Below are 12,881 nucleotides of genomic sequence, written 5' to 3' on the forward strand. Positions count from 1 at the left end.
ATCTCACCTGCTTACGCTAGGATTCTCAACCCCATCTCCCTGCGTCATCTCCACAGCTAAATAAAATTCAGTTCTATCCCTTTACCTACCTATCCCTTTAACCTGAACTTACAGAATTGGTAGCCTCTTGTATAAATTAACGTGTCTACAGGATTAAGGCCTGATTTGTAATTTATTTTGCCAAAGCTACAGGACAGAACTTCAAACTCTTAGGAGCCGATTAGTAACTTTGGTCCACATAATTTGCAAAGCAACTTACCTTCATTTGCTGTCTTTTCTGCTTCAGTACTGACCAACAGCTTGAAGCCACAGCCTAAAAAAAAAAAAAAAAAGGCCCAAAACTCTGTGTAACTTAATTATAAGAGAAATTATCTTTCATTTCAAAAGAAGTGATCTGCAGTACTGTATTGTTATATTTTGGGGATTTGTATTTTATTCAGCTTCAATCTTCTGAGAACACAAAGTTTAAAACTATAAAATATCAGCTGATACAAATAACATTTTATATGTAGTTCATATTTGTTATTTTCAGATCTTATTTTGCAACATTTTCTTCCGCTTAATTCAAATGTAATTTGGCATCTTGGCTGATTTTACAGGTGCAACAGTTAGCAACATTCACTGGGTTTACCTGAGGAGCAGTCTCTGCTATACCAAAGTGTGCACTCAGACACAAGTAAGTACTTTAGATATTTAAGTAGCATGTGAACACACTGAAATGTCCTTTTTCATTTTACCAAAAACATTCTTGCAATAGCTTCAGATTCAGCTAAGGAGTTTTGTCCAAATATGGACCTGTGAAATACAATATACCGATATCAGGACTAGGCTGCTTCCCCTCACAGCCTGTAACTACCCTCATCTGATTCTCCTTCAGTACAGCAAGATAATTTACTACTCACAAAAATCATATAACTACAAAAATAAAAAGATGCATGTTACCTTTTTTTTTTTCCCCCAGAGGGAATATTACAATTGAAAGACAAAAATAAAAGGAGAACTAGCAGTTTATAGATATAAATGGATGAAATTACAGCAGTATCTCTATCAGCTGACTGTAGCAGTACCCCGTATGTCTGTAACAGAGGGATGAGATCTCTTTGACAAATAAACAGGCACATCTGAAAAAGCACGACCTGGTAACACCATTTGAATGCCTGCATTGTATTAACTTACTTTTCTTTGCTTGCAACTTTGTGTCTTATTGCTAAATCTCTGGTACATGAACCAAAACCTGTGTCTAATGACTAAGATGTGGCTAACAGAAATGTCCCTTCTAAAATTCTTATTCCTCAGAGAAAACTCATTTTTGCAGGACGAGTTAAAAGGTTTTCCCCAATACATTCAACCATTCTATATATTTCAGACCCAGATTTGTAGCTTTTGAATTGCTATTATGAAAGATCTGATAATACAATCTGTTTACTTTTTCTGAGGAATATTTCAGGTACATATTAAATATACTGGAAGATGAATTAGACTTCATAGTGAAGGATGATGCAGCTTCTTTGCCTCAAAATGAATGCTATTATCAAGACAATATACAAAATCTTTATGCTGCAGTTGTTGGGTTTATTCTTGTTTTTACATTGCGCTTAAAGAATATAAAGCACAGATCAACAACAGTTCTGGCATATGTAGAAATTTTATATCAGAATGCTCACGTCAATGTTATATTGATCATACCATCTACTTATTGTAATGTATTACAGAATAATAATTATGAAAATTACACACAAACACTTACTGTTTCTTTAAAAGAGGAATTTAGCCAGCGGTTATTTACTACATTCTGTATAGACAGTGGTGGATTTTCTAAATCTTCAAATGAATCCATTAATATGAAGTCCAAAACAACATCATAAAAATTCAGGTCTTTCACCTATATTAAATAAGAACACGATGTAAGTAACCTAGTTTCTCTTTCAGCAGATATTCTGACTCTGTATTACCATGAAGATTTATAATTGCTTTTAATGAATATTAAAGATACTTTGTCAGTAAAGAAGAAGCTAAAAAAAAAAACAAACCTACATGTTTTCTGGTACTACACTGCAGTGGTGGATGCCATTTCTCTAAATCAGCAATGTAAACAAAAGAGAGTTGCCTTTCCCACAATTCTGAACTGTAAAAATTTATTTTTAGATGCTATAGTTTGCGTAATTAAGGGTAAAAGCATTTTCAGATATTCAGACTCACTCCTCTAGCAGCAAGTTCCATTTCAGTATTATCCCAGTGATCTGTTTGTTCCAAAAAATATATCATTTCATCAAAGACATCTTCAAATTTCTTTGGATTCTGTAAAGTAAAAGCAGTGAGTATCAAGCAAACTTAACAAGAGAGATGGTTTATTTACACTGGAAAGTGAATTCTGGTAGAAGTTACTTTAATAATAAAACATTAGTTAAAAAAGGCTTTTACCTTTCGTGCTCTCACTATTAAAGCAGACAAGATTTTTCTTCCACTTTCAGCAAGAAATATTCTGTTTGCTGTTTCTGAAAGAATTATCTAGAAAAAGTTTCAGAAAACACAGACATTTTTATTCACAGGTTATACTAAGTGACCTTCAACACTTCAATCAAATTTGATATAATTATAACCACTAGTATAGTAGGCAAGTTCCTAACGAGCCTTTGGTACGAAGGTTCCAAAGCTAATCACAAAACTGGGACTCCTCTGCAAATACGCCCCATTTTAGAATTATAAAAAAGTAAAAACAACAAGAAAATATTTAATTACAGAATATGTTACAAAAATGCTTGCACAGGTAGTGCATTGATATATTCAATGCCACGTTCTTTAGCCTTAACAAGACAGACAGACAAATCACTCTCCTTAATATTTACCTGAAAAGCTTGTCGAATACAATGAAGCTTAGCAAGGAAGTCACTGTCTCCTAGACATTCAAACATTTCAGTCCTACATAAAATATAAAAGTTTTCAAAAACTATTAAAAAAAGAAGCACCAGAAAAGTCAACTAAGTCGAATTTCTAAAAAAAAAAAAAAAAAGAAAAAAACCTAGTACAAGTAACTTCTAAAAAATGAGTTCATACAATGTTTAACTTTAATTCTTGCTTTTCTTGGAAATAATTAAGTAGACATAAATTAATACCTTAACACTCGTGAATAAATTTTGCCTTCTTCTGCTAAGTGCATAGCTTCTTCATACAACGGGCAACGGCAAAGCGAATCTAGACCACATGTGTTACGGATCTCTCTGTGCTCTGTAAGCTGGAAAAAAAAAAATTGAAGTTCATGAAATAGCTTGCTAACATAACTTTTGCAAAGATAAAACAAATTAAAGAAGTTTTCCTGATATTCTACTGAAAGATGAATCTTTTGCTGCTTCTGCTTAAAACAAAGGGGCATCATTCAACTAGCAAACAGAAGAGAAACACCACGCTATTAACAAGACTGTTACTTTGTATCTTAAAATCTGAAAGCCACAGTTTCAGGTTTCAAGTTTCAAAAGTTTAATTACTAAAATGGAGGCAGCTTAGTTTTGTTTTTAATTTGCCTATTTAAGTTTTCAATTTGCCTAGTTAAATCAAATGGGTCTCAAAGCTGTTTTAAAAAACATAATGTCAGGACACAAAGTACAGAATGATTGCATCATGCAAATCTTTAGGAAGCTGGAAATAGTAACATCCTCCCACCCCTGTTTTTGTTTCGCTGGTAAATATGTCTGGTAGTTACCAAAGCATATTGTACGAAGCATGGGCATCCAGCATTTTACTACAGGCTCCCAAAAAGGTTTTAATTTTGTGGTTATTATAGAAATTAATGTAAACTCATAGACATTTTTAGAGCAAGAAAAAACAAAACCAGAATAAGAAATCAAACCACATAAATAACACAGAAAACTCCTCTTCACATGATGTCATATTTAATCCACAAAACAATGGCTAGCTACAATTTCCACTGCAAATATTACATCATATTATTAACGATCCAGAAAATGAATTCTAGCTTTTTTTTTTTTTTTTTTTTTTTTTTTTTAAATATCCTGCATGGAGGAAACAAACCTGTGTTTGTAGGCTATAAAAACAGAGCCTAGAAACATCCTTAAAAAATAATTATCATAGTAAAGGAACTATATAGTAATAGTTACCCTACAGCTTAGAAAGATTTTTTTTTTTTAAATCAGATTTAAATATAACTTTAAACTTCAGTTAAAAATTTTCAAATAAATAGATGCTGAAAAGTTTTTCCTATCACTGAGGACATACAGGCAAGTGCGGGCATGAGACTTCATAAAGACATTAAGAGGTATCCTTCCAGCGTGTCTTCTCCACAGACTTTAGTTGAGCCAATGACAGCAACACCAGTTTGGCCAAGTAGACTTGCCTACTAAAGGGAAGAACTGGCACATGCCAGTATCTATTTTTGTCCATGTAAATGTTTAAGCACATGAGTAAGTTACAGAGATTTCAGGACAGAGCTGGTGCTCTGACAAGCATCACACACGGTTAGATGGCAGATATTTGCTGGAACTTACACTGATGTTTTGAATCGCTCATACACTTTTAATGTAAACAAATACATACGATTCCTTTCATAAAATTGTCAGATTCCATTTTAAATTGATTCGTTTGTGTAAAAAAAAAATTGTATTCTTATACAAGACTTCTATAGAGTTCTCAAATTGAGACTCAAGTGACAACACAATAGCTAGGGAATAAGTGAAGGAATAAAAGTTTCAAGGTCAACAAAATGTTGACTTAAATGAATAATGTACACTTTGAGAATTCATCAAGCTTGCAAGTATTTCCATTTTAAAAGTATGTATTTGTTTATCAGTTGTTTTGCTTGGAAGAATAGAGTAGAATAAGCTGGCTTCCTAAAAAGGGAAGGGAATTAAGACCAAAGATTTTATTCCAATTTAACAATATTAATCATAGCACTAAATTGTGTTTTGGATTTGCTAATTCAAAAAGTCCACCTGAAAATGTATGTTCTTACTAAACAAAGGAAACTCCACAGCTTTCAGCTGAAAATATATGTGAAAATATATAGGAAGGAACAAGTTAACCAACTGGAAGAAACAAGAATATATTAATTTCTTTCAGATATAAGAAATCAATATACATATGGACACACACACATACATGAACAAGTGAAAAATCCTTATTTGAGAATTTGGTTTTCTATATTATGGTTAAGAAAGTATTAACTGTGGAACAATACATATATATTTTCCAAAATAAAGACCAAAACAGAACACAAATAAGGATACTAATTTATTTCTTACCTGATCCAGCTATTACTGAAGCCATAAAACATTCCATTTACTTTATTTCATTTGCAAAGCATGAGAAGAAATAGGTTGTGAACACATACGCACTTTGTAAACAGCTGGCCCTCTCTTGGAGGTTATAATTTCTGTGGTAAAAGGGATTATATTCGTTTTCTCTATTGAACTTCAGGCAAATCACCTTCTTCAGCTATTTAGGCAAACTGACTGACCGTGACTGAATTAGGACTCGTGATTTCCACAGTTAGATGCAGGTAATCTCCACCTGCTGAGATGATAACAGCATTAGCACATGAAGATGCCTGATCATAGCCTTTGTGATTACAGATTACCATAGAATCTGATATCTGGGCGTTGGGTGAGGCCCTTGATTATATTTAGTTGTTTTGTTTTTTTTTTTAACTTCCTCTCATGCTAGTAGATGAAATAAAATAGCTGTATTACTGTTGTAATGTGTATTATTGAGCTCAAAGGACAAAGGCAGTTAAATAAACTGCCTACTAAGCAGGAGAGAATGCTATAACTATTCTTCTGATGTGAAGATGGTTTTGATAACAGACTGAAGTTAGTCCCAACCAATAACATTTGGAAAGGAGGTGCAAATTCCTCTATCACTAACTTCTCTTAGCACACAAGAAGAGGAGAGTAGATAAAACAAAACCAACTGAAAACCAGAAACTAAAATGACCTCAAAGTTTAACCAGAAAAAGGGATTTCCAGACAAGCTCTGAAGCTGCATCATAATGCTCCAGGAGTCCTCATGGATTTTCTTTTGATGCTTTCTCGTATTTAGCAACACATTTATATAAAAGTATTTTATATGTAGATATAAACAATATATATATATGTAACATACAGTATTAGATTTTAAATGGTCTTGTGAACATTCAGTAATGACCATTCTTTTTGAGATGAAATAAGGTTAAAGCCTGCCTAAATAAACATCCTGGTTCAAAATAAAATTAGTTGAAGATGCTCCAAACACACATCCACATTTCCAATGTAGCAGAGTTTAGCTATTAGAAGAATGGATAAGTCAGATAGAATGTTCAACAACATGCAGAGCATACAACATTTTCTAGATAAGAACTTCTCAAGCTGATGTCAAAAGGAAAATTAACTCTTTCTTGTAAAAAGTCTCCAAGGACTTGTTAATTTTGAGGAAAAAGGTGGAGAGAAAGGTCAGTTTTAAATGACATAGTTCACTATAAATACCTTATATGAATTAGCATGCATTCATGTTATGTATTCAGGTACCTGCTTTTTACTGCACTATGCACCATCTAACCTTCCTCAACAATGGTTCGGTATTTATCAGAAGTTAGCAGAAAGCCCCAGCATCCCACATCTTGTCATCACAGGTAAGTTGGATGCCTGAAAGCTCCTTGAGGCCTTTCTTGCCACTCTGCAGTGAGCGCTTCTTTGCACAGCCACTGCCACTTTGAAACTCTTAACACACTACTAAGGATGAAAAAATGCTCCATGCACAGCTACCAGAAGTGCTGGCAGCTGTAACGCAGAGCCTTGTGATGATGGACCTGACATGCCAGCCTTTAAATGTCTTATTTCCTCAGTGTCATGTGGGGTTACATGAAGAAGAATATGAAAATGCAAACAAAGAAGAGATGAAAAGATTAATCACCCTATAGCAACAATCTAATCTTGTAATGCTTTACTTCTATCCATTCAAGGCTCAAGAAAGAGAGCAGTTGTTGGTGACCACTGCACAGGACTTTTATGATGACCTGCAGTGAATATCTAACTTCATTATGTTTAAATAAGAGGTACATCTTCAAAACTCCAAAGCTTGTAGTGATAACTTGTGTCTCTACACATAGTGCTGCAAAGCAGCCTCTGAAGATCACAACACGGACTGTTTTTGTTCAGATGCTAATCAGTTTTCTCTGGACACTTCAGCTTTAAGGCTGCATCTGTTAGTAAAGAGATGCTGAAACCACTGGAATCTGCAATAGTTTTGCAGCCTGGGACTCCGTGACTACTCTAATCTAATGCACAGACTCAGTACTTTTATTTGCCAACCACAAGTTGGTTCTTAACAAGTCCTTGTTGACTACCAAAATAACCACCTACATGAATGCAAGAAAACTAAAAAATGCTAGACTTCTTAGGGGAGCAAGCAAGAATTCCTAGAAAAAGGTCAATTTACTGGCACAGTCAGCATTCCTTACAGTCTGAGAAACTGTGCTTATCCTATATTAAAAAGGTTGATGATGATATCTTTCTCTGGGTATCTATCTTTTGAAAGATTTTTTTTTGAAAAAACCCCATAAGTAGCTGCAGGATGAGTGTGAAATATGTTTTGGGAGTTGGAATATGTGATAGCAATTACTAACAAAAACATTTGAGATGGTACTTTAATAAACTGAAATTATAAAATGGTGTGTTCTTCCTAATATCTGGAAGAAAATAGGAAGGAAGTTCATGTATTTTCAGGAACTCCTTCTGTACTTACTTGCATATATAACAAGACACCTGATACATTTTCTTTGAAGAAAACACACATTCAGAACATGATTTTATCCGAATTACTGCTGCAACTTTATTAATTTGAAGCATAATAAAGCATGTGAATTCACTATGTTGTGTGCATCAGTGGTAGTACTACTCCCCACCGGGAAGAATAATCCAAGGCTGTGTGCTGTGTCTGGTACTCAGGCTTTTGGCTACACAATACCTGCATGGAGGTATTACAGTACAAAAATCAGTTCAGTGCTAGTACAAGAGATTTGTTACAACTGTTACATATATTTCCTAAGAATTAAAAACTGTATAGTATGAGCAGTCAGTGTATAGGAACACATTGGCTATTAGATGAAACTCCTCCTCGCCTCCTTTTCCTAGAAGTGAAAACACTTAATATACTATGCAAATACCATACAGAACTACGGTTTCTGTTAGAGGACAAGGATCAACTCCAGATTTTTAAATTATTACTTTTAAAGCTTTTAGAGCATCATTTAACGACTTGTTTGCCTAACTTTTCCTTTTCATAGCCATACAGCAAGCAGCCACAGTTGTCCTTGGAGGGAATCAAAGGAATCTGGTTCCTGTTGACCACTCTTCGTTGCCACATGGAAAACTTTTCCCCCACAATGGAATCTTTTTAACACTGGAGCGACATCTATTAGGATGCGGAAGACAAATAACACAGAAAAAAAAAACCAACACAAAACAATCCAAAAAACCTCACCACAAGTGAAGTGGGAAGTTTGAGGAATTTCTTAGAAAGGACATAGAAAGGGGAGGTGTTTCTCAAAGTAGAAAATAACTTTTCTGTTGCCTACAACACCACTGACATTTATTGGCAGGTGGAAAGCTTCTGAGGATGATATGAATAGACAAGATTTTTTTACTGGATATTGTGCTTCACTGGACACCATGAAATCTTTTGAGTTTGCCCAAAGTAGTAGGCAATTGTTAGAGGCACTTACAAGTTCTTAAAATAAACAGTATTACTATATTCTGTTGCTATGATTCTATGATACTGTCAGCAGAATGAAAGACTTCAGAGATTAATTATTTCCTCTCTTTCTCCACATATTTTAAGGCTATAAATATGAGGCACTTCTATACCACACAGAAGTTGTTAGAATAGGGAGCTCCTTACAATTTGTTGCCTAGGGCATGCCAGACTGCAGCACTGCTGTACTACATTTGTTTTTGAGGTAAGACAATGATCCATGTAAAATTGGACAGATGACATGAACATGGAGGAATTGACTAGGATGGGAACAATAAGGCCAGAAAATACTAGATTCATGATTATGGTCACATTTCTGAAGGCAGCCAGAACACAGGAGGGCATGTCTCCAATTTTTGTGATGAAAGAGGGGAAAAAAAACCCCCAACCAATCAACCGCTCACTTCACTTATAAATGTTGTAGGAATACACCTTACTATCACTTGCCAACATTATTCCCCTTGGTATTCCCTATTTCAGGAAAGGAATAAAACATCTGTCTGGAAACCTTCAAAAAGGTAACCCTACCTTTCAGTGACAGGGCTCTTTTCTCTTTTTGAGCACTTTCTGAACCTAAAATTCATTTTCAGTCACTTTGAAGGTTTTGGTGCCGTATACAAATAATTACAGGCATATGGAAACTGATGTTCTTCCCTGTTACCAAAGCCTGCTCCTACCTGCACTGCTTTAATAGATTCAAACTGAGAAAAAGACAACCTTAGTACTCACAAGTTTAAAAAAATCTCCTAAGCTTTGGATTGAATTAACACTTTAATAAAGAAAGCAAAATTTATTTGATAATAGAACTACACATTCACTTCTAGTCAAGAGATGAAAGCAAGACAGGAAAAATGTATGTGCACTGACAACGAAGAGACAGCAACGAAGCTCTCTGTCAGGGAGAGAAGGAAAGAGCTTCTATTGGAAAGGTGGAAAAGAAGCCAGGAAAGATAGGGTGGAGACCTTTATCTGGCACACTCACTGTTGTGTTCTTGCCAAAGGTGGTAGCTACTTAGGTGATTACACAGTAGGTGAGACAGCAAGAATATAAAAAGGATACTAACCTGCATAAACACAAGTTGATGCCAGACGGTCTCAAATGGGGATGAAAATACCAGTATTTTTCACAATATACAGTATCAATAACTTAATTAGGGCAAAGGGTTGTGCTTACCATCCCTTCTGCAGTGCTTCTGAGAGCCTACGTGTGTTTAGGAATGGAAGTCTGTTTGGGCTTGGGGATGGCAACTGTCTAAATCATCTTTATAAGGATTCAGGTACCTGTGTACTGTAGTGTCCAGACTGTACAATTCTGTACAAGAAATCACCAAGTGCATGATCCTCAGCATTCTCTTGATTATCTGCCATAGCCAAGATGAAGTTTTGGCATACCCTACTGCTATCCTGTAGAGCTCATCAAAAGGGCATGTGATTTAGACTTTGCCAACTGTCCCAGTTTTGTACAGTTCTTTTCTTGAAAGCCATCTTCCTATGTTTTGTCCTAATATAACACAACATTCTTGTTGACTTCTAAGCAGTGTCCCTATCAATTTCCACCAAAACATCTACCTACGTCTTGGTTTAGGATTCCCTGTGTCTTTGCTGTTCTCTCTCCTAAGGGTAGTGAACTAAATTTGACTTGACTGCACGTCAGCACTGAAACATGGAAATAGCTTCCAGTTTCTAAAACCAGAGTCACAGAAAATACTTAGTCCTGCTCCTTGGGACAGGATGCAATGTAGAAGGAAGATGAGTAACTGTCAACATAGAGCTTGCAGCATGATGTGACCATAAAACGTGCTGCTTTTACAGTTTCCTGGAAGGTGAAATTAGTAATGATTCCCGTAGGGCAAAATCACACAGCAGTGTACACACTTACATGAGCTGCAGATTTAAAAACTTTGCTAAACATTTCTGTCAGCACACAAAGTTTAGGATAGTTACTAAAATTGTAACTGCAACCAGGGAGCATGGGATGAAAGAAAAACTGCTTATTTCCCCATTAGCTGAGACAAATCCAAAGCTGGAAAAGACTCAAATCTCTTAACCTGAAACATTCTACTTTTTTTGCAAGTGCAAGAATAACAAAATGAAAGAAGTAGATAAGCAAAAAGCATCTACCTAACATCATCATGTCTAGAATAAAAAAATAAAAATCTGTTATGTCAATTCAAACCCAGTTACCTCAGTGATCACTGTTCTCTATTAATAGCTGAATGCACTGGGAAGTAGTTATTACTCCTTCTCATTGCTGTAGTTATTTGCAGGATTAATATAAAGTATTTCTCCCCCCAGAGGATGGACAAAACTTTATAACAAGGTAACACCACATTCATAATAGAAGACCAATTTACAGCATTATTTTACCTGTACCAGCAGCTGCCCCAGCAGCTACTACTACAGAGCTAACAGGGCCTGTAGTTTAAGCCTAGTAGCTCATATTTAATCCAGAATTTTGATACTGTTCTGCTTTGAACAACAAACTTCAAGTTGTTTATGGCTTTGTTAATCTTCAAGACTGCTTCTATCAGTTGAGCATTTTAATAGATTCTTCAATAAAATCTGAGAAAGGAGATCAGAGACCTTGTTCTATTGGCAAAGGCTAGAACAGCTGAAAAGGAAGAGAAAATCTTCATAACTTTGTCCTGGAACAAAGAGTTGACAGAAGTGGCTTTGAGGTATTAACGTGTGGAGAATATTTTCAGGATATGTAAAGACAATTCTGTTGTCAATTTTGACTCAAATATTTCTTTACCAAATACCCAGACAACTTAGCTTCAGGATAGGATGGTTATTCCACTGAGGTGATACATCCTGAGGTGTAAAAGATAGGAAGTGTACAAACTATAATGGTTTCCAGCTCCTCTCAAGAGCTGATAGAGTAAGCTTTTGAATTGTGGCTTTGTCCAAATCCCAGGAAAGAGTAACCAGTCTCTGCAGACACAATCTCAGTTAGGAACGAACGCTAGGCATACCATCACAACTTAATGTGAATTACTAAGTCAAGATAATTACAGGTTAACATGAGTCACTAAATCAAGGTAATTGCATCATGGAAAAACAAACCATACAACAGACAGTCAAATGATAATTGCAAAGAAAGTGTATACAATTGTATCTCTTTTTACAACTGTCTGACTTCAGTAGCTTAGTTGTAGTGCACACATGATAGCAACATCTAACACAGAACGTACCTATTGAGACCAATTGCCTTTCATACAATTTGGAGAAGAGTGCTATTCAAGATCACTTCAGCTCCTGAGAGACTACAAAAGGAGATATCCCTCATTCAAATAAGTCTGTCGCTCTATAAAAAAATTCTTTCAAATACTTCAAGGGAGCTGTAGCAGATTTCAGCTAAAAGACAATACCCCGTTACCCAAATATTATTTATGTATCATTTGTGGTCTTATCCAAGAAGACTAGGGAAAGTTACATGAAGTATAATATATTGTGCATGGAAAGTACTAAAATAGCTAGCTGTCAACTTGTAGTAATTTCCTCTAAAAAAAAAAAAATCCAACTCCAAAAAAAAAGACAAAACCTTCTTCATACATCTTTATATTATCGTAAGGGAATAGGAAAAAAAAAAAGAGAAAAAAAATGCAATTCATGGTGAAAGGAACTACTATAGTCTCAACTGATTGTGCTTCTCCACTCACAAAAGCAACTTCTTTTTAGAAGTTGGGGAAATATTTTGCCAGTGCACAAAAAAAAAAAAAAAAAAAAAAAAAAAAAAAAAAAAAAGCAAATTGATCCCAATTTCATTACTTGAACAGCTAGGAAGCTGGAAAGCTTATTTTTTTTCCCTATTCGCTTACAATAATTAGCAAAAAAAAAAGATTCTTCTGTTCACTGTTCAAATAGACCAATTAATCTTTAAAGAAGCAATCTTTAAGGGCCTTACCTCTGCTGTGGAAACAAAGGAGTCCGTTGATGCAATGCTTAATGTATCTCGAAGGCAGAAATCATCCGTATTATCCTTTACAGTAATGTCTGTATTTTTATCTTTAAAATAATTTAAAAAAAAAAAAAAAGATTATTAGACTATCAGAAAATTCCATTGAAGTTCTGGAAGCATGTTTCATGAACACTTTCATGTAGTACTTCATTTGGAAGGCACAACATTGTACTTCTACAAGACT

General features: G+C 35.0%; 1 protein-coding gene across 4 annotated transcripts in view; it reads right to left on the reverse strand.

The window, feature by feature from the left end:
• The window catches only part of MIGA1 (mitoguardin 1), a 41,446-nt gene that overhangs the window by 4,000 nt on the left and 24,565 nt on the right, over positions 1-12,881 (reverse strand). For all 4 annotated transcript variants that reach the window (XR_015259244.1, XR_015259243.1, XM_086753825.1 and 1 more), the window contains exons 8-14: positions 12,644-12,744; positions 3,114-3,232; positions 2,847-2,919; positions 2,422-2,508; positions 2,200-2,298; positions 1,748-1,882; positions 260-313 (exon numbers count right to left, since the gene is read on the reverse strand). Coding sequence is in view for 2 of the 4 variants with exons in the window: in XM_086753825.1 (XP_086609951.1) it covers positions 260-313; positions 1,748-1,882; positions 2,200-2,298; positions 2,422-2,508; positions 2,847-2,919; positions 3,114-3,232; positions 12,644-12,744 (668 nt within the window). In the remaining 2 variants the exon portion in view is untranslated. The remainder of the gene's footprint in view (positions 1-259; positions 314-1,747; positions 1,883-2,199; positions 2,299-2,421; positions 2,509-2,846; positions 2,920-3,113; positions 3,233-12,643; positions 12,745-12,881) is intronic.

The sequence above is a fragment of the Chlamydotis macqueenii genome, chromosome 8 (genome assembly GCF_036417535.1).
Source record: "Chlamydotis macqueenii isolate bChlMac1 chromosome 8, bChlMac1.mat, whole genome shotgun sequence".
NCBI lineage: Eukaryota > Metazoa > Chordata > Aves > Otidiformes > Otididae > Chlamydotis > Chlamydotis macqueenii.